The 18,782-nt window shown below is 51.8% G+C and overlaps 7 protein-coding genes across 7 annotated transcripts; 4 read left to right on the top strand and 3 right to left on the bottom strand.

The window, feature by feature from the left end:
* Nucleotides 1-622: 622 nt before the first annotated feature.
* Nucleotides 623-4,367, top strand: ACET3X_008241 (uncharacterized protein). The gene is made up of 3 exons (XM_069454392.1): nt 623-1,001; nt 1,083-3,882; nt 3,934-4,367. The coding sequence occupies exons 1-3, from the start codon at nt 920-922 to the stop codon at nt 4,160-4,162; spliced, it is 3,111 nt and encodes a 1,036-aa protein (XP_069303843.1). The 5' UTR covers nt 623-919; the 3' UTR covers nt 4,163-4,367.
* A 2,382-nt stretch (nt 4,368-6,749) lies between these two features.
* On the top strand, nt 6,750-9,196 carry ACET3X_008240 (uncharacterized protein). Its single transcript, XM_069454391.1, has 3 exons — nt 6,750-7,582; nt 7,634-8,775; nt 8,826-9,196. Exons 1-3 carry the CDS (start codon nt 6,989-6,991, stop codon nt 8,950-8,952), a joined length of 1,863 nt encoding a protein of 620 aa, XP_069303842.1. The 5' UTR covers nt 6,750-6,988; the 3' UTR covers nt 8,953-9,196.
* Nucleotides 9,197-9,582: 386 nt separating this feature from the next.
* On the top strand, nt 9,583-10,986 carry ACET3X_008239 (uncharacterized protein; the record flags this gene model as incomplete). Its single annotated transcript, XM_069454390.1, has 3 exons — nt 9,583-9,633; nt 9,690-10,499; nt 10,549-10,986. 3 exons carry the CDS (start codon nt 9,583-9,585, stop codon nt 10,984-10,986), a joined length of 1,299 nt encoding a protein of 432 aa, XP_069303841.1.
* A 244-nt stretch (nt 10,987-11,230) lies between these two features.
* ACET3X_008238 (uncharacterized protein) lies at nt 11,231-12,304 on the bottom strand (the record flags this gene model as incomplete). The annotated part of the gene is made up of 1 exon (XM_069454389.1): nt 11,231-12,304. The coding sequence occupies one exon, from the start codon at nt 12,302-12,304 to the stop codon at nt 11,231-11,233; it is 1,074 nt and encodes a 357-aa protein (XP_069303840.1).
* A 119-nt stretch (nt 12,305-12,423) lies between these two features.
* Nucleotides 12,424-13,274, top strand: ACET3X_008237 (uncharacterized protein; the record flags this gene model as incomplete). Its single annotated transcript, XM_069454388.1, has 4 exons — nt 12,424-12,650; nt 12,709-12,766; nt 12,879-12,971; nt 13,021-13,274. 4 exons carry the CDS (start codon nt 12,424-12,426, stop codon nt 13,096-13,098), a joined length of 456 nt encoding a protein of 151 aa, XP_069303839.1. The 3' UTR covers nt 13,099-13,274.
* Nucleotides 13,275-13,416: 142 nt separating this feature from the next.
* Nucleotides 13,417-15,202, bottom strand: ACET3X_008236 (uncharacterized protein; the record flags this gene model as incomplete). The annotated part of the gene is made up of 2 exons (XM_069454387.1): nt 13,417-14,843; nt 14,899-15,202. 2 exons carry the CDS (start codon nt 15,200-15,202, stop codon nt 13,417-13,419), a joined length of 1,731 nt encoding a protein of 576 aa, XP_069303838.1.
* Nucleotides 15,203-15,698: 496 nt separating this feature from the next.
* On the bottom strand, nt 15,699-17,245 carry ACET3X_008235 (uncharacterized protein; the record flags this gene model as incomplete). Its single annotated transcript, XM_069454386.1, has 4 exons — nt 15,699-16,444; nt 16,501-16,765; nt 16,824-17,174; nt 17,234-17,245. The coding sequence occupies 4 exons, from the start codon at nt 17,243-17,245 to the stop codon at nt 15,699-15,701; spliced, it is 1,374 nt and encodes a 457-aa protein (XP_069303837.1).
* Between the last annotated feature and the right edge of the window lie 1,537 nt (nt 17,246-18,782).

Genomic DNA, 18,782 nt, shown 5'->3' with positions numbered 1-18,782 from the left:
GTCAGATACTCATGTATTTATTGGAACGTTCTCGTGAATGAAACGCTATACATTCTATGGTAGATTCAGGAGAATGCTATTTGGTTAGTATTTCGGAAGACTATCGCTTGAGAGCTTTGTCAGGAAGTGTGCGTCGAGACATGTCTGCAGTTGCTTGCAGTCACCACAAGAGAGTTGAGTTGTAGGAAACTAGTATAACAGAGTTAACGATTTTTCGTGTAGCAACAATGTGTGACAGCAAAAAAGGTCAATGAATGCACAAAGACAAGGAAGAGATTGTGTTTATTTTTATGATTAATGATATGGATTGAGCCGTCGCTGAGCTTCCACCACAAGATCTGGAACCTTGGAAGTATGTAGCGGGTAGGAGGCACAACAGAACCCGGGAGCAGTCAATAGAGGAATAGCGGTGGAGATATCCTCGCAGCAGTCTGAGCTAAATGCACTGGTTCTGCTTCTTTCACGCATGAGGCATTCTCGTGGCTGAAAAAGGGCTGACTGTGGGGTGGATGGTCAGCGCTAGTCCATAAAGAGTTGTGATAGAGGTAATCACGTGTTTTCGTCACCAGGACGCGACACGTCTTCCCCACCTCATCCCAATGAGACAGCAAGCTTGAAGTGAGGGTATGTACACACACGAGCCAGTATTACACAAGACGACTGATCTGCGCAATTTTCCTTTCCATATTTGCCGTCCTTAGATTCTGTCCCTGAATTTGCCACCGGAGGCGTGAACGCGCGACACGGCGAAAGAGCCAGGGGTACATCTGCCCTTCCACACTTAGTGCTCCTTGTCATCTCACCCCTCCGTCGAGGTTACAGTCGTTCATTTAACCCATTCATCAGTCCTGTATTCGCTGCGTGTTCTCCGATCTCAATCGCAAGTTTGGTTGCTTTTCCTTTCTCTCAATCGACCATAATGGCACTCCGGCGATCAACCCGCAAGTCGACCGGTGTCGCGAATGACGTCGCCACCGCGCCTTCACCAGCGTCTGCAGTCGGTATGTATAGGCTCATTTCATCACTCACCTATGTATAAGTAGCAGTGGCTGTCCCTTGCCCTAGTGCTAACGCGATCACAGCTCTGGTAGATTCCCCCATGGCTGACAGTCGCCACAAACAGAAGCGCACTCGCGCCTCTACATCATTCGTACCCAACTCTTCTGATCATGAGACGGACTCAATCGAAGTCGAAGCCGAAGCGCCCAAACCATCCGCCAACAGCCGCCGCGTCCTCAAACAAGTATTGATTCCCGCCAAGTCCAAGAAGGCGCCCGCCACTCGCGGACGGCTAGCAGGACTCAACGCAGGACCAGCAGAGCAAGAGAGCTCAAGCGGCTCACCTTCTTTGGAGAACTCGGATTACGAGACACCGGGAACCAGCATCTCGACCACACCGGCTGCATCAATCAATCGTGGCAAGATGCCCGCCCGTAGTCGGCTGAACAAGGCCACAACGCCTTCACAAAGCGCCTCGTCTAAGCGGTCTCGCAGCGCTGTGCTAGACTCCGATTCTGAAGACATGCCGCTCGACATGGACGCTGAAATCGCTCTACAAATGCAGTTGGAGGACGAAGAGGATGCGCCACATAGCAAGCGCCAGAAAGTTGAGGCAGAGGAAGATGAAGACATGCTATCTGACGAAGATGAGCCAGTCGCACCTTCGCGCCGCAAGAAAGCGCCTGCATATGTTGGCAAGGGAAAGGGCAAAGCCAAGGCCGAAGAAATTTTCAGCGACGATGACCCGGATTTATTGATGGTCGAGATGTCCTCACCTCCATCTTACCAAGGCAAGGGTAAGGGCAAGGCCCAAGAATCTTCAACGAGGCGTGGTCGCTCTGCGCGCTCTAGTACAAAGAAGAGGGGTGCCTTCACAGAGGAGGACTTCCTTGATGATGACGACGAGTCCGATGGCGGAGAGTTCCGTCCTGACGATGCTGACGACGCCGACTCTCTGCTCAATGATATCGAAACACCCATGGCTAGCGATAGCGACGAGGAGCCTCTGATGACAACAAGTGCGCGTGCGAAGAAGATTATCGCGGCGAACCCCAAAGCAGCTCGAGGCCGCAAGAAGAAGCTCACTCGAGGCGAGAAGGAGGATGCAGTCGGTCGTCGGGCGAGGTTCGCACACATCGCAGACAAGTGGGAGCGAAAGCGCGCTATGAACCGTGAGCGAGCAGAGCAACAGCACCCAAAGTTGCGCACCATGTGGGATGATCTGAAGAAGATCCCGGTCCTCGAGACTCAGAAGGCAGAGCAGCCAGCATCAATCACCCGGCGATTGAAGCCATTCCAATTGGAGGGCCTCAGCTGGATGGTTCGGCAAGAGAAGACACACTACAAGGGTGGGCTGCTTGGGGACGAGATGGGTATGGGCAAGACTATTCAGGCTGTCTCTCTGATCATGTCCGACTACCCTGCAAAGCAGCCGACGCTGGTCTGTGTTCCGCCAGTCGCTCTGATGCAATGGTCCAACGAGATCCGCGAATACACAGACAACAAACTCAAAGTCTTGGTGTATCACGGCACAAATGCCAAATGCAAGAAGATGTCGGTCAAGGAACTGAAGTCCTACGACGTAATTATGGTTTCGTACAACTCTCTGGAGTCACTCCACCGCAAGGAAACCAAAGGATGGTCTCGCGGCGAGGACATCATCAAGGAAGCATCGGCACTCCACGCCATCCATTACCACCGCTTGATTCTAGACGAAGCGCACAGCATCAAGTCTCGCAATACTGGTGTAGCTAAGGCTTGCTTTGCGCTTACTAGTACCTACAAGTGGTGCTTGTCCGGTACGCCGGTTCAGAACCGCATCGGAGAGTTCTTCTCCCTCCTTCGCTTTCTGGAGGTTCGTCCTTTTGCGGACTACTTCTGCCGTTCGTGCGACTGCGAGAAGCTGCATTGGGCTACCGATGATGACCACATGTGTGTTGCTTGCAACCACGGTGCGTCCGAACACATTTCCGTGTTCAATCAGGAACTTCTGAACCCAATTACTGGTGATGATGTCCAGCTTCGCGAAGAAGCCTTGACGAAGCTTCATTTGATCACTGCTCGCATCATGTTACGACGTATGAAGCGCGATCACACTAACTCGATGGAGCTTCCGATGAAGGATATCATCATCCACAACGAGTTCTTCAGTGAGGTGGAGCGTGATTTCTCAACATCAATCATGTCCAACTCCTCACGCAAGTTCGATACGTACGTTGCACAAGGTGTCATGCTAAACAACTACGCCAACATCTTCGGTCTCATTATGCAAATGCGACAGGTCGCTAATCATCCTGATCTGCTGCTGAAGAAGAATGCGGTTGAAGGTGCTGGCAACGTCTACGTGTGTAACATCTGCGACGAGCCTGCCGAGGATGCGGTACGCTCTCACTGCCGTCACGAGTTCTGTCGCGCTTGCATCAAAGACTTTATGGATACCTGCGAAGCATCCGGTACCGAAGCAGACTGTCCTCGCTGTCACATCGCTCTTGCCATCGATTTTGAGCAGCCTGAGCTCGAGCAAGACGAAGATTCTGTCAAAAAGACGTCCATCATCAACCGTATCAAGATGGAGAACTGGACTTCTTCCACCAAGATCGAGATGTTGGTATACGACCTGTACAAGCTTCGCAGCAAAAAACAGACGCTCAAGTCCATCGTCTTCAGCCAGTTCACGTCGATGTTGCAACTCATCGAGTGGCGTCTGCGTCGCGCCGGTTTCAACACGGTCATGTTAGATGGTAGCATGACACCCGCCCAACGTCAGAAGAGTATTGACCACTTTATGACGAACCCGGATGTTGAGGTCTTCCTCGTCTCTCTCAAGGCCGGTGGTGTCGCTCTCAACCTTACTGAAGCCTCCAGAGTATTCATCGTTGATCCGTAAGTACTACCCTTGGCCATGTCTTGTGACAGCTTACTAAAACAATACAGATGGTGGAATCCAGCAGCTGAGTGGCAGTCTGCCGATCGATGCCATCGTATCGGTCAACGTCGCCCTTGTGTGATTACTCGCCTCTGTATCGAAGACAGTGTAGAGTCGCGCATGGTTGCACTGCAAGAGAAGAAGGCGGCTATGATTGCTGGTACTGTGAACAACGACAAGGTTGCCATGGATCGCCTGAGTCCTGAAGATCTGCAGTTCCTGTTCCGTGGTACCTAGTCGTACGTGGGTTTTGTGTCTTTATAGGAGTTCAGGGAATCACGGGATATATGGGTAGCGGGTTTAGGGCTGGCATACTGCAATTATGAGGCGTTTGTCGGTCAGCGGCGCACATGGTCGTATTCTTCTTGAGGCTGCGGGGCCACTGGCGTTGCACATATGTAGCGCAGTCGTAGTGTTCGACACCTTCCCAAATAGATTTATACCCGCTTACATCATAGCATAATACAGTGTCGCGTATCGGCGTCTCGCCGCATGTCGTTGTATAAAGCTTTTAGTTGACCGCCTTCTACAAGTCATGTGTGCTGGTGATGCAGGATCCATATAAGCAGTTGTTTAGCGTGGTGGGCGCAGGGATCTTCAGCTGTTCATCCTGGACTTTCTGGTATGTCCAGTAGTACAATCCCAGGCACAACTATATTCGACGCAACCGGATAGATGCAAAGATGTATGCAACATGTTGCAATATTCAAAACATTCGCTGCAAGTCCTTCGCTGGATAACAATATCGAGTGATCACGGAGTACGGCTCGACATTTCTCTGTTTGCACTCTGACTGCTATTATCAGCGCAACAACCATGACGAAAGTCCTTTGAATAAACTCAGTACATTCGCAAAAACACTTCAGACTCGCATCACTCACTACACGAAGCGTATCCGCGGAACCGAGGAGATGTTCACAAAGCCATATTATGACGGTGTTTGTGGTACGTAATTTTACGTAAAGCCCAACTTGTTGCGCGTAAACCTCCAACTCAGATCGTCGCGCATGTGCCAGGTCAACGTCAGGGTTGATGCGCGTGTTTGTGCAATTCGACTCGTGAACGACCGGCCAAAGGCACCGTTCCTCGACGCTGGATCCGGGACTAAATGGCGCGATGAGGCACTTTGGTTGCGCAAAGAGCTTATGCGGTCCGCTCCCGAGACCTTGAACCTTAGTTTCTTATAGACTTCGTCGTCCCGTTGCTTGTCTTTTTTATACTTTGTGTGTAGACTCTGTCTCTTTCTAGTCTTCCTGGCCACTATGAGTGTGTTTTCAGGTGCTAGACAATGGGATCTTGATATCGATCGCCACCTTAATCGCGTCATTCCTCCTTCGCCGCTGTACAAGCTTCCGACACCGATGTCGAGGTTCCTTGGGTACAGGAAAGAGATGCGACAGGATGTTGGGAACATACTTGGAGCGTTCTGGTCGTTGATAGGCGCCTTCTGTGGCCTAGCGGTTGTAGCAGCAGTCTTCAACAATACGGACAGTATACAATGGCATCAGCCACCTGCGTTGATCGCCTCGTTTGTACGTTACCCGTAAATGAAGCCGTAGTGGTGGGTTGTGCTGACTACATGCACAGGGTGCCTCTGCAGTTCTCGAGTATAATTCCATCCGTTCACCACTCGGCCAACCCCGCAATGCTCTGCTTGGCCATGGCATCTCCGCACTCATTGGCGTCGGTGTATCGAAGTTGTTTCAATACCACTCAGAGTACGAGTCCATAAAATGGATCGCGGGTGCCGTAGCATGCGGATGCGCGTCTGCCGTCATGCTTTTGACCAACACTGTACATCCTCCAGGTGGCGCATCCGCAGTGCTCGCCGCAACAGACCCGGTCATCACGGCCATGGGTTGGTATTTCGTTGGGCTTGTTCTCTGGGGCACCACCCTTATGGTTGCAGTTGGGCTGGTCGTCAACAACATTCAGCGACAGTTTCCAATATATTGGTGGACCCCTGTGGATTTGCGGAAAGCAAAGATTCAAGACGAAGAGATAGTGCCAGATGCGAAAGGCGGATTGGAACCAAAGAAGAGTGCAGAGGAACGACGCTATGATGAAGCAGGAGATAGAATAGACATCAGTGGTGCAGAAGTCGTGCTGCCAGACGACATGAGTCTGAATGCGGAAGAGACAAGAGTACTAGAGAGGCTAAGAGAAAGGTTACGAAAGAGAGTGGACGACCGGAGAGAAGAAGGGGACATGGAGACAAAAGAGGCAGACAGTGGAAGGAGTAGTGCCGAGTTCACCATGGTTCCGAGTAATAGCGGGAGTAGCCAGGCTGGTATATAGTACGGGCTTATCATGGTTGAGCATGGTCATGATAAGAACCGCATACAACGATTGTCGCTTTTCCGAGGAGTATCCACAGGTTGTCCCCCAACAACCCCCCACAACCAAACACATGATATCCAATACCAATGACACTCAACATAGAAAAATGTTCCTCGAATCGTGAGACCTTGTAGAGTATGCACTAACCATGCACTGAGATCTTCTTAAGGGTCATGAGCCTATCGACGCCTTGTTGAGGGGTGCATAGCGCACCTGGGCAGTACCTACCTCAGTGTACCTAGGTAGAGCAGACTCGTATCATACACAGATGCAACTGTTCTGCATCCCACAAAACGTCAAGGCTGTCCGCGTGTCACAAGGCCTAATCCCCCAACGAGACACACGTGCAGCGATGTCAGCGTTCAGCTTGACCGCTGAGCGCCTTACTTGCCCTATGATGATGGTGGGGGAGCGATCATTGGCCGTGCGCAGCCTTCGCCACAAGTAAGAAAATTGATTCACCGGGTTGCATTGTTTGATCGACCCTGACTGTTTCTTGTTCCTACATCCTCTCCTTCTACATCATCAGCAGCGCTTCAATACTCCACTCGTTTTTTCCTCCGAGTGTTGCGCTTCGACAAGAGAACGCTGAAACAGAACCTTTGGGTATCGACAATCGATAAGAGACTTAGCGGGGCACAGATTGACGTTGTTCCCAACCCTACGAAATTTCCTCCTCCTTCCACCACCCCAGCGTCTTCACTCATACACCACTAAGACACCATGGTCTCCGCCTCGAAAGCTGCCCGCCAGGCGAAGCGCGCCGCTGACGGCGATGCGAAGCCCAAGAAGACGGCCACTTCCAAGTTGTCGTCCAAGGCCAACTCCAAGAATGCCTCCAAGGCCAACTCTGAGAACGGCGACGACGCCGAGGATCTCGAGCTGAACGAGGAGGTCAAGAAGCTCACCATGCAGGAGGACAAGCACGGCCTGTCCGACCGTGTCACCACCGGTGTGCTCGCCTCGCTCGAGCAGTCGCGCGATGTCAAGATCATCTCTGCATCGCTCGTCTTCCACGGAAAAGTCCTCTTCAACGACTCCACCCTCGAGATCAACTACGGCCGACGATACGGTCTGTTGGGTGAGAACGGTTGCGGAAAGACGACCCTTCTCAAGGCCATCGACAAGCGCGAGTTCCCCTTCCCAGAGCACATTGACATTTACCTGTTGAACCAGGGTGCCCCCAAGACCGAGTTGGGTGCCTTGGAGTGGGTTGTCCGTGAGGCTGAGAACGAGTTGGCCCGTCTCGAGAAGCTGGCGGAGGACATCCTTGAGAAGGACGGTCCCGAGAGCCCTCTTCTCGACGACATCTACGAGGTATGTACCAGTCAGGTCGGATCAAAATAAATCTCGCTAACCCTCTGGCAGCGTCAAGAAGACATGGACCCGTCAACCTTCCACACCCGCGCATCCCTCATTCTCACCGGTCTCGGCTTCAACAAGACCACCATCCACAAGAAGACAAAGGACATGTCCGGTGGATGGCGTATGCGTGTCGCGCTCGCCAAGGCGCTGTTCGTCAAGCCCGCCCTGTTGCTGCTCGACGACCCCACTGCCCATTTGGACTTGGAGGCCTGTGTGTGGCTTGAGGAGTACATGAAGAAGTGGGAGCGCACTCTGGTTCTCGTGTCCCACTCCATGGACTTCTTGAACGGTGTCTGCACAAACATGATTGACATGCGTCAAAAGAAGCTCCTCTACTACGGAGGTAACTACGACACATACCACAAGACCCGCACTGAGCAGGAGGTCAACCAGACCAAGGCCTACGAGAAGCAGCAAGATGAGATCAAGCACATCAAGAAATTCATTGCTTCCGCTGGTACTTACGCCAACTTGGTCAGGCAAGCCAAGTCTCGACAGAAGATCTTGGACAAGATGGAGGCCGATGGCCTGATTGAGCCCGTTGCCGTTGACCGTGTCTTCACTTTCCGTTTCGCCGATGTCGAGAAGCTGCCACCACCTGTGCTTTCGCTCGACAATGTTAGCTTCTCTTACTCTGGAGATCCAAAGGACAACCTGTACGAGAACCTCGACTTTGGTGTCGACATGGACTCCCGAACTGCGCTTGTTGGACCCAACGGTGTTGGCAAATCGACTCTGCTCAACATCTTCACCGGAAAGCTCAGCCCCACATCTGGTGTCGTATCGCGCCACACCCACTTGAAGCTCGGTGTGTACAGCCAGCACTCTGCTGAACAGCTTGACCTCACCAAGTCTGCCCTTGACTTCGTCCGCGACAAGTTCCACCACATCAGCCAAGATCTTCAGTACTGGCGTCAACAGCTCGGCCGTTACGGTATGACTGGTGAGGCTCAGACCTCCAAGATGGCCACTCTGTCCGACGGTCAAAAGTCCCGTATTGTCTTCGCCCTGCTTGCTATCGAGGGACCGAACATGTTGTTGCTCGACGAGCCCACCAACGGTCTGGATATTCCAACTATTGACAGTTTGGCTGATGCCATCAACGCTTTCAGTGGTGGTGTCGTCGTCGTTTCGCACGACTTCCGGTATGTTCATCGCTCTCCTAACAGTGAAGTAACGTGCTAACAAGCAATAGATTGCTTGACAAGATTGCAAAGGATATCATGGTTTGCGAACACAAGACCGTCCGCCGGTGGGACGGAAGCATTGGCGAGTACAAGAACCATCTCCGCAAGAAGATGGCGTCGACTGGTGCTCTCTAAGCGGATTTTGGGAGTATTTTCGCTAGCTACACGCGTCCTCCGAGCTGCGGAACGCAGGTGAACAAAAAAGTAATGGCCTTAGAGCAGGTTTTTGGGATACCTCTGCAGTAGGCCGGCAGCTCATCGCTACCTGCGTCAGTGTCGTTCTGCATGGGTAGAGACATCTGGATTATGCTTTATGATGCATTGGTTCTTAGAGGAGTTTTAGATTTGCCTTACGATCAGAATGATATCACATAGAAGCATATATTGTTGTCACGCTCGTTGTGAACGCCATATGCGTAGTTAGACTTCATGTTCGTGTTCTTCGCATCAAGAGATGCGCACAGTTGGAGATTGGAACGCCTATACGGTAGTTTTGAGGGTGAAGCGTGCATGCACGCGGTTTTCCGGGTCGTAAAGTGCTCGGCACGTGCCGATTGGCGAGAGCTATGAGCCCTGACGAGCACCCCCGCAAGCTCCGCGATAGTGGAGCTCGAGCATCTACACCAAACCCTCCGTTACCACACTTCCAGACTATCGCTCTCCAAGACTTTTACCCTCATTGCATTCATTAGAACCCACAGTATCCCGAGGCATAGAGACTCTCACAGCAAGAGCGTGATTCATTGAGATCACTTCCTGCTCGCCATGGCGGAACTCACAAGCACGAAACTCAATGCGGAGTCGCATCTCCTCCTCGTAATGCCTACCCAGCTATCCAGGTGCACCCACGCCTCATACTAACACGGTCGCAGGATCAACCTCTCCTCCGCATGCCGTACGAACTCTCCCGGCGCAACTTCAAAAACGCCCAGCGCGTCATCGAGCATTCCTCCAGCAACCTTACCACATCTCTAACAGCCGCCACTAAAGCCGCCTCTAAGAACGCCTCACCAGAAGCCACACTGGATTCCCTCGACTCCATGATAAGCAAGATGCAGGGCCTGAAGCGCAAACTAGAAAACCTCCACGAGGAAGAAACGCGCATCCACCGCTCCGCGAAAGCGCGCCTACAACACCTGCAAGACCTTTACGAAATTCAGAGCCTTGTCGACGTCAAATACGACGAGTGGTCTCGAACGCGATTGAGTCGTTTGCTCGTTGATTACCTCTTGAGAGAGGGTTACGCGGAAAGTGCGGCGTGTTTGGCAAAGAGCAAAGGGATCACAGAACTTGTGGATGTGGATGCGTTTGTGGCGTGCCATCGAATCGAAAAGAGTCTGAGGGAGGGCATGAGCACGTCTTTGGCGCTCGAATGGTGCAAGGAACACGGCAAGGAACTCAAGAAGGGGGGCAGCATGTTGGAATTTGAACTCAGGCTACAGCAGTATATTGAACTGGTCCGACAAGGGCATGAGGCTGGAATGAGCGGAATGGATGGGTTGGAGACGCAAGATGACGGTATGAATGGCGTTAGTATTGGAGGCGGAGGCGGGGAAACAAAGTTGGTCGAGGCGAGGGCTCATGCTAAGAAGTATCTGAGTACGAGTGGGGATTTTGAATTGATGAGAAGGGCAGCGGGCATGTTGGCGTACAGGCCTTGGGATGAGGTGGAGCCTTATGCTGTAAGCTTGTTCAAGACGGCATATCGTTGCATATTTAACAACTTTCTAGTCTCTCTACTCGACTTCGCGATGGTCACACCTAGCCGACGTCTTTGTCCAGACTCACCACAACCTCTACGCCCTCCCTCCGCGGCCGCTCCTCCACGTCGCCTTGAGTGCCGGCCTCTCCGCCCTCAAGACACCCGCTTGCCATTCCGCCTACACACCGTCTTCCACGAATGCTGCTTCGTCTACTACAACGGTCTGTCCGATATGCAGCACCGAGCTCAACGAGCTAGCGCGCAATGTTCCCTATGCTCTCCACACCAAATCGATTGTTGAAGACGCACCCGTAGTACTGCCAAACGGTCGCATATATGGCTCCGAGAGGCTGCGCATCTTTAACGAAAAAGTTGGAACAGAAGAAGGCTTCGTGAGAGACCCGGCTGGCGGACTGAGCAGCGAGAAATGGCATGAGAGTGAGGTCCGGAAGGTTTACGTCATGTGATGTTTTCTCTCTTTTTCTTCCAACGACATTTGTATGATTATCGGGTATAGCGTGGCGTTTTGGTATGTGCATCTACCCGGCGCGGGATGGGTCTGCGTCTCTGGTCCTATCATGTGGTATAGTAGGATCTCAAAGCTTTCGCAGTTGATTAAGTCCGATTACTGCTTTCCGTGCAACCTGCAAACATGTACTCGCCCAATATTGGGAATGGTGCCCGAAAGTGTTTGTGTCCGTGATTGCAGGCTCACTCATCATCTTCATCCTCCTCTTCCTCTTCCTCCATTGCTTTCTTCATGGCTTCTTTCTGGCTCGGTAACCGTCCACCTCTCCCCACCTTTGCCTGCCGCGCCATCTCCTTCTCTTCATCGCTATCAGCCACGAGCAGAATCTTCTCAAACATGAACATGCGCGCAGCTCTGTCCTCGCCCTTCCACCCGGTCTCTACGGCCCCCAGAGTCCTGACATGATGATAGCCGGGATACTGCTCCCAATCGAACTTCCAGCTCTCCACCACCCTCAACCCAGCATGTCTCGCCAGATCACGAATGTTCCACAATGTGTACGGTTCGCCCTCGAATAGCGTGACGATGATTTTTCCGCCCATGCGTAGGAAAGGTCGTATTGTCTGCTGGGGAGCAGTGCCTTTCTCCTTGTCTGCTTCCTGGTTTCGCAAGATTTGTAACCGCCGTTTCTGGTTCGATGTGTCGAGGCAGGACTTGAAGAAGGATACTAGCAGGGCTTGGTTCGCACGGACTTGCCTGTTCACGTCGGTGGAAAGGCCGCCTGTATGAGGGAACATGAATGCGATTGTGTCCCAGCCTTCCTCGTCGTCATCTTCGTCACGTTTACACCGTAACTGTTTGTAGCTTGAAAGTTTTGTTGCGTCGATGTCGTGGTGGAGGGGCACTGGTGGTGAGAGTGCTGAAAGTTCGGCTTGTATCTCTTTGAAAGTAGGGTATTTGCTGTGAAGGTCTTCTTGGTCGTCGTAACTTGTGGCGGTGACATTTGCGCAGCCGTGTTCTATGGCCAAGGAGCGAGTAAAACTGAAATCGCCTTCGCCGACAAGGAGTATGTGGTCGTATTCGCCAAATGGCATTTTGCGCTTCTGCGAGGGCTGTACGTGAGCAGGTGTAGTCGCAGATGTAGTTGCTGCTGCGGCTGGTGCGCTCGTCTTCCCGTGTTTCTTCTTCGCGGGTGCCTTTGCAGTAGGTTTCGCCTCGGCGGCTGCTTTCGCGTTCTTTTTGTGGATCGCGAAGATCTTCTTGTCTCCTTCGCGTTTGAGCTCACGACGAGCGCGTTTAGTCTTTGTCTTGGACATGCTGCTGTGCCTGCAATTGCTGGACAATCAGATGCGCCTCGGTGGTTTGCGGGGAACGGAACTTTGACGAATATCCCAAGCTTGGACCACCCTGCTAAGCAGGGCTCAGGCGTCGCAACATGACGACGGCTCTCCAAGCTACCACCACCAACGTCGACCACCCCCAAATTCCATCTGCCCCTATAGCGTCCTCGACATCGCCCAAACAGGTAGCGGACTACCTCAAATACTGCGATCGAAGCGCCGCCGCCACCGCCGATAACCCAGCCGCCTCCGCGCGATACAGAAGCTACAACCCGCCCATCATGGTGAAGCCCGTTGTTTCCGCGATGAATGCTTGGACATGGTACGCGCGAAACGCCCTGGTAGCAGTAGAAGTAGTAGGGAAGCTGATGGAATGATAGCATCGTCGTGTCCCTCTTCGCCATCGTCATCCTCTCCACGATTGGAGCGCTTTTCAAAGTACGTCTTCCGCGCGCCGAAGCCTTCGACATCCGCGAGCGTCTCGACACCCAATCTCGTGCTAGGGAAGTATAAGTACAGAGTAAAACGTATGCTAACACACACTTCACAGGGACATAGCGGCACCGTAATGGGAGGACATGAAGACCCCGAGGACGGTGGCGCAGTTGCTGGCGCGGTGTTTGGTGCGGTCTTCATATACATTGTACGTGTTGAGCCGAACAAGAAGTTCCCAGCTTACTAACAGCTTCCAGGGCTTCTTTGTCTTCTGCGGACTACAAGCCTTCCTCCACATGCGCGAGAGCCGCCGCGGCGCAATAAGCCTGTCATAAGCCCTAACAGCGTGCGAAACATGATTGAGGGATAATGCAAGATGAGACACCATCTGGGAAACCTTTGGACGCGACGATCCAGCATCGAACACGCATGCGTCGTTGCGCTGGTGGAAGAGAGACGAAGAGCATTTGTACATTGTAATATGACACGGCGTTTAGTAGGCACAGGCGGGTTTATACATTTCTGTAGCAAGATATTGAGTTGGCATAATCTGTGTTCTGACTGTATGCATGGACCCTGCTTCTCCATCCGTTCCATGCAGAATGACCGACTCATACACCAACGCCAGGAGACGCCAGTCAGGACTTCCCTATCTACCAGTCTCTCTCCCACAGCGGCTCAAGCGTTTTGCTCATGTACGGACCATCGAGCCAGTAACCCAGTTTGCCGTAGTAACTCCTTACACCGACACCAGAGATAACACTGATCTTGCTACTTCCATGCTCTTCTCTAGCTATCCGTTCTGCCTCCTCCATCAGAAGCGTACCATAGCCTTGATGCTGGAATCTCTTCGGATCTCTAGCATGAATAGGCACGGCAGATCCGTAGACATGTAACTCACGCACCAGCGAAGAAGGCTGGCCAGTCAATTCTGGTCGGAAAGTGTGTTCTTTTGAACATTGTCGTAGACGAAGCAGGGCGATCAAGATGTCTTGCTTCGGATCTTCGTACGCAAGGAACGTCTCCCAACCACCGTTGGCTGTGTAATCCCGGCGTACCAGCTCGACCTGGTCGGGACGAATCTTATGCTTTACTTCGTTGATACCGACCTCACGTGTCCGTACATCGCGACACGAGGTACCGAAATCCTTCATCCTTGCCAGCGCCAACTCTCGCAAGTTACCATTCTCAACTCCGGATGTAACAAGCGGCATAGGGATATCGCGTTGTACGCGATAGATACGTGTCCATGGTGGTACTAGTGCCAGGATGCGTGCTACAATATCGATAAGGGCGTTTGGTGTGTAGTTCTTGTATCTTCCCGTCCGCCAGAGTTCATATAGTCCTGTACCGCGGATGACAAGTGTTGGGTAGATCTTCAGCCCATCGGTCCGGAAGTCTGGGTTCGCAAAGTACTCTACGAACTGATCGAGGTCACGCTCCATACCGACGTTGGGTAGGTCAGGCATCATATGTGATACCACTTTGAAGCCGGCGTCTTTGGAGAGACAGAAGGTCTTCGCTACAGCAGCGACAGTGTGGCCTCGGTTGGTGTCGCGCGCTACGTCTTCGTAAAGAGACTGTACACCAATCTCGAGACGAGTACATCCGTACCGTAGCATGGAAGAAAGATGCTGGTCCAAGCAGTAATCTGGCCGTGTTTCGATGGTGATACCAACGCACTTTATATTACTCATCTCGCCGGCGGCAACAGCTTCATCGACGTCCTTGGTCTGGTATCCGGAAAGTGCGTTATGCAGTTGTGAAATGAACTCATCCCGATATGACTCTGGCAGTGACATGAATGTGCCGCCCATGATAATGTACTCAACTTTATCGACGCTGTGACCGAGCGACTTGATCTGGTCAACTCGTCCACGAGCCTGCTCATAAGGATCATACCGTGCTCGGATCGCGCGCATAGATGTAGGTTCGTAACCTGTGTAAGATTGCGTTGAATACTCAAAATCTGAGTCTGGACCTCCTGGACAGTATACACATATGTTACCAGTATAGGCAATGTGTGGGCAACGGTGAGGCTTGCACATGACCGCCACTACTGCAATACCAGATGATGTACCTACAAGACGCATCAGTTTTTCGGAACTTGCTCAACGTCATCTAGAAAGACATACGGATTGGCTTGGCGATGAGTTTTGGAAGGATATATTTCTTATAGTGCTCTGGCACTGCCGCGATAATCGCCGTAAGCGGGGGCTGGCTCTTCAAATAATGCTTCTTCGCGATCTGGCCCCGCAATGAGTTTAAGTTGAGATCCTTTTTGGGTTTTGAGCCATCGGCCTGTGATTCATAGTCCTGGATGAGCGCAGAGGCGATATCTGCACATGCGCGCATATAACGTTCGTTCTCGGGTGGCAATTTGACATTTTTCGGTAGCCTCCTCTTGTGTTGTGTCTCTGTTACTGTCATTGTCGCCATGGTGGGTAGATTTTATTGTTTGAAGTTCGCGGTTTAGAGACAACGACTCGTGGAGGACTCAGACTCTGGAAGTGGAAGTCACGAGTGGGGGTGAGATTTATTTAGGGCTAGGACGGTTTCGCACTAGTGCAATCGCTTCAACCAGTTCGACATGAACGACTGGTGAAGTTGTCGCCACCACGTTCTTATTCTTCGACAATGCGCACTCACTGCATCAACAGCTCCAACATCGGTCTCAACAAAAGAAGAAGGCATATTCAGCTCCCATGCGACAAGACCAGATTCATCGGACGCGCTGTATGCAACGCCGACGTTCGGGGGCTTTCAATCACAAGCGCCAGGAGACATTAGGACGTGATCGTATAGAAGCACTTGTACAAATTACAGCCTCTCAAAGGGTAATGGAACGGATTCGTTATATACAGGAAGTATTGATGAAAACAGGCTGCAACCTCATGCCAGAGGATATTGAGGAAATCCCTTGTGCATTCGCTCATCATGCGAAGCTAGACGGTGTCCTGTTAACCCTTAGTCTAGGTTCAGCCTCGAGAACAGCACCCCCAAGAGGTACATCAGCGCCATGTTGTAGAGGAGCGTAGAGCTCATCGTTCGTCGTCATGGCGGGGCTGTCCTGCCTCGTTTCCATTCTCAGTGCCTGGACTTGTGCAGAGTTGCCAGGCACGACACCGCGGCTACCTAGATAGCTAAACCTCCCGACCTGACTACTTGTAGTCACAGCTATTGGACGTTGGGGGTGTGCAATTCCTGATTGAGAGCTTCCAGAGCCACGCTTGTCGCTAATGTCAGAGCTGGAACGGAACTGTGTGCCGTACATGCCAGGGCCAATCTCTTGACTACGTCGACCCTGACCATTAGCAACGATTCCACCGTCCGGGCCGCCAGCCTCAGCGACAGCGGCCTTCTCGGTAAGTTCTGTGGCGACTACATGGGCATCGTACTCGTTGATACCAGCAGCAAGCAACAGATTCTTCTTCTTTTCAATCTTGGCAGCGTGGTCCATATCCTGTCCTGGGTTGGCCGTCTCATACTCGAGAATTTTGATGAACTTGTAGAAGCCGGCCGCAATGATTGATCCAAGGATGGGTCCAAGCCAATAGATCCAATGGTAAGAGGCAAACTCGAGGTTCACGACAGCGGGCCCGAACGAGCGTGCGGGGTTCAGGGAGCCACCTGTGAAGTACACTCCGGACAACTCCGTGATGAACAGTGCAAGACCAATACCTGTTCAAGAAGTAAGCATCCGCAACGCACCAGACCAACATTTAACGATTACATACCAACTGGAGCGATGAAAGTACCCTTGTGCTTCTCAGCTGCCAACATGAAGATGGTGAAGACCAGCTGGGCAGTAAGGAACATCTCAATGAAGAGACCCTGCGTAATGCTGGTGCCTCCGCCGAGAGTAGTTTGAACGTTTAGTCCACCTGGAAACATGCACTGGACCAAACCAGCCGCAGCCATACCACCAAGGATCTGAGTGACGAACAAAAGGCCACCACGGACCCAGGGGAGGGCACCGATCAGACACATGCCGAATGTGACCTTTACTGGTATCAGCAAACCCATTTGGCTAGAAGTGTGGTGAGGCAAAGTTACTTACGGCTGGATTGAACAATCCACCACTGATTCTGAAGAAGACCCAAGCGTTCACAGCAAGGGAGAAGCCAAAGCAGAGTGCAATGTACTGCAACTGCTGAGGGTTGCTCCCCGCCTCCGCCACCGTCTTGCCTCCGGATGAAGGTATACTGTTTGCGACTTGTGCGCCGGACAGGGCAAAGTATAGAAAGAGGACAGTGCCAACAAACTCTCCGCACATTGCAATGAAATGATTTCGAATATCGTCTGGAACGCGGCTTATGAAAGGCATACGAAGATCTGAATCGGTGAGGTTGGCCTTGGGGTTGGCAGCCTTGGTGAAGGGAAGCGCGAAGGCTCTGCCTTGAACAGGCTCCTGTCACGAAGATGTCAGTATTGTTTTTCTTGCTGATGCCCCTAGCATTTGTAACGTACGTTGATATTCATTGCGATGATATGGCTCCAGAGCCAGGGATGACGGGAAGGTAAACGGTTAGGTCAAGAAGAAAAGTCTTTGTCCCACCGAAGAAGACGAAGGAGACAATACACAGAAGATGCTATCGACTTCATCATCTGGGAGGACAACAAAACATATCATTACTGAGTAGTCGGCTTCTGTCTCTACAACTGAGGGTTACTCCAATGGTCAAAGCAAAGTGTCGTCATGCTTCAGCCGTTGACGCGACGGCCGCACGCCTGGATGCCGAACTACAATGCGTGCTATGCCGGAGGTATACTGGTAGGTTCTGGAGTAGGGTCAACGTTGAGCTGAAAGCGGTAAAAATGTGGCTAACGCAGCATCATAGTTGTCTCAAAAGAGCGATGGATCGTGATCGTAGCTGGATCTGCATGATAATGTGGCGCGCTAGTATTGGGGCGGACTCCGATATCAATCCAGGCCACGACAGAGAGAACTATGTCCCGTAGCCTGTGTACTAACTATTCATTTACAGAGCTTGTCTACGGAACGGCATGCGATAATGAAAGCAATTCATTGTGATGTCATTGTTCAACTCAAATTTCAGGTGAGGTACCTAGGTGAACGATCAAAGGTCAGCAATTGTAGGAATGACTATGTTTGCATTACAACAACGTCCCACTGACTGGCAAACTCGCATGAATAAAACCACAGGCGAAATACGCGACTGCAAATGGTGCGTGGCTGGCCCGAAAGCAGGCTTCTTCTGGTAGACGCTAATAAGCGCGGACCTTGCCTTGACAGATTGAGAGCATCGGTTTTCTATTCGAGCAATCGACTTCTCAAAATGGCACCACTGCAAGGCTGATAGCGCATGACTGTAGACGGATTCGGCAAGCTCTTGGAAGTGGCAATAGTGTCCTTGTGAGCAACGCCGCATGCTCGTATTCGATGCATACCAACCGCTACTGCAGCCTGGGGTATGCGAGCGGAAGATATCTGCAAGCGCCAGTTTTCTCTCATGTCGCTGTCATGTCGACGTAATGATCTATTGTGTAGAGGGGATGTTGTGGAGTCGCAGAGAACATGACTGCTATGACACTAAATACTTCAACGCAAGAAAGAACTAGTCAAATACAGTTCACGTTATGTGGCACGTATCGATAGTTCAAATTTCTCCAGAATGCTTCAATCAGGGTAGGGAAGACACATTGAAAGCACTGCTGAACGCAAGCGGGAACTGATACTTGATCCAGAACATTACGCGGGTCGGAGAATTCCAGCCTTGTCCATTTCTGGCGTACCGCATGTTGCACCCCACATTGGTTGCGAAACCCTTCAATTCCGGGCAGACTACGCTGGTCTGCATCAGACACAGATTTGGGATATATTATGTTGACCCGGCCAGACTTCCATCAATCAATCAGCAGTCGCTGATCCAAACCTCGCATCGGTGGTTTAGTGGTAAAATTAGCCGTTGCCATCCGCTTCAGGACAGTTTCGGCTAGCCCCGGGTTCGATTCCCGGCCGATGCAGCCCTTCATTCTCTTTTTTTCGCAGTCGTAG

This window comes from Alternaria dauci, chromosome 8 (assembly GCF_042100115.1).
Source record: "Alternaria dauci strain A2016 chromosome 8, whole genome shotgun sequence".
NCBI lineage: Eukaryota > Fungi > Ascomycota > Dothideomycetes > Pleosporales > Pleosporaceae > Alternaria > Alternaria dauci.
The sequence above is the reverse complement of the archived record's forward strand: the minus strand, read 5'-3'. Positions and strand labels throughout refer to the sequence as shown.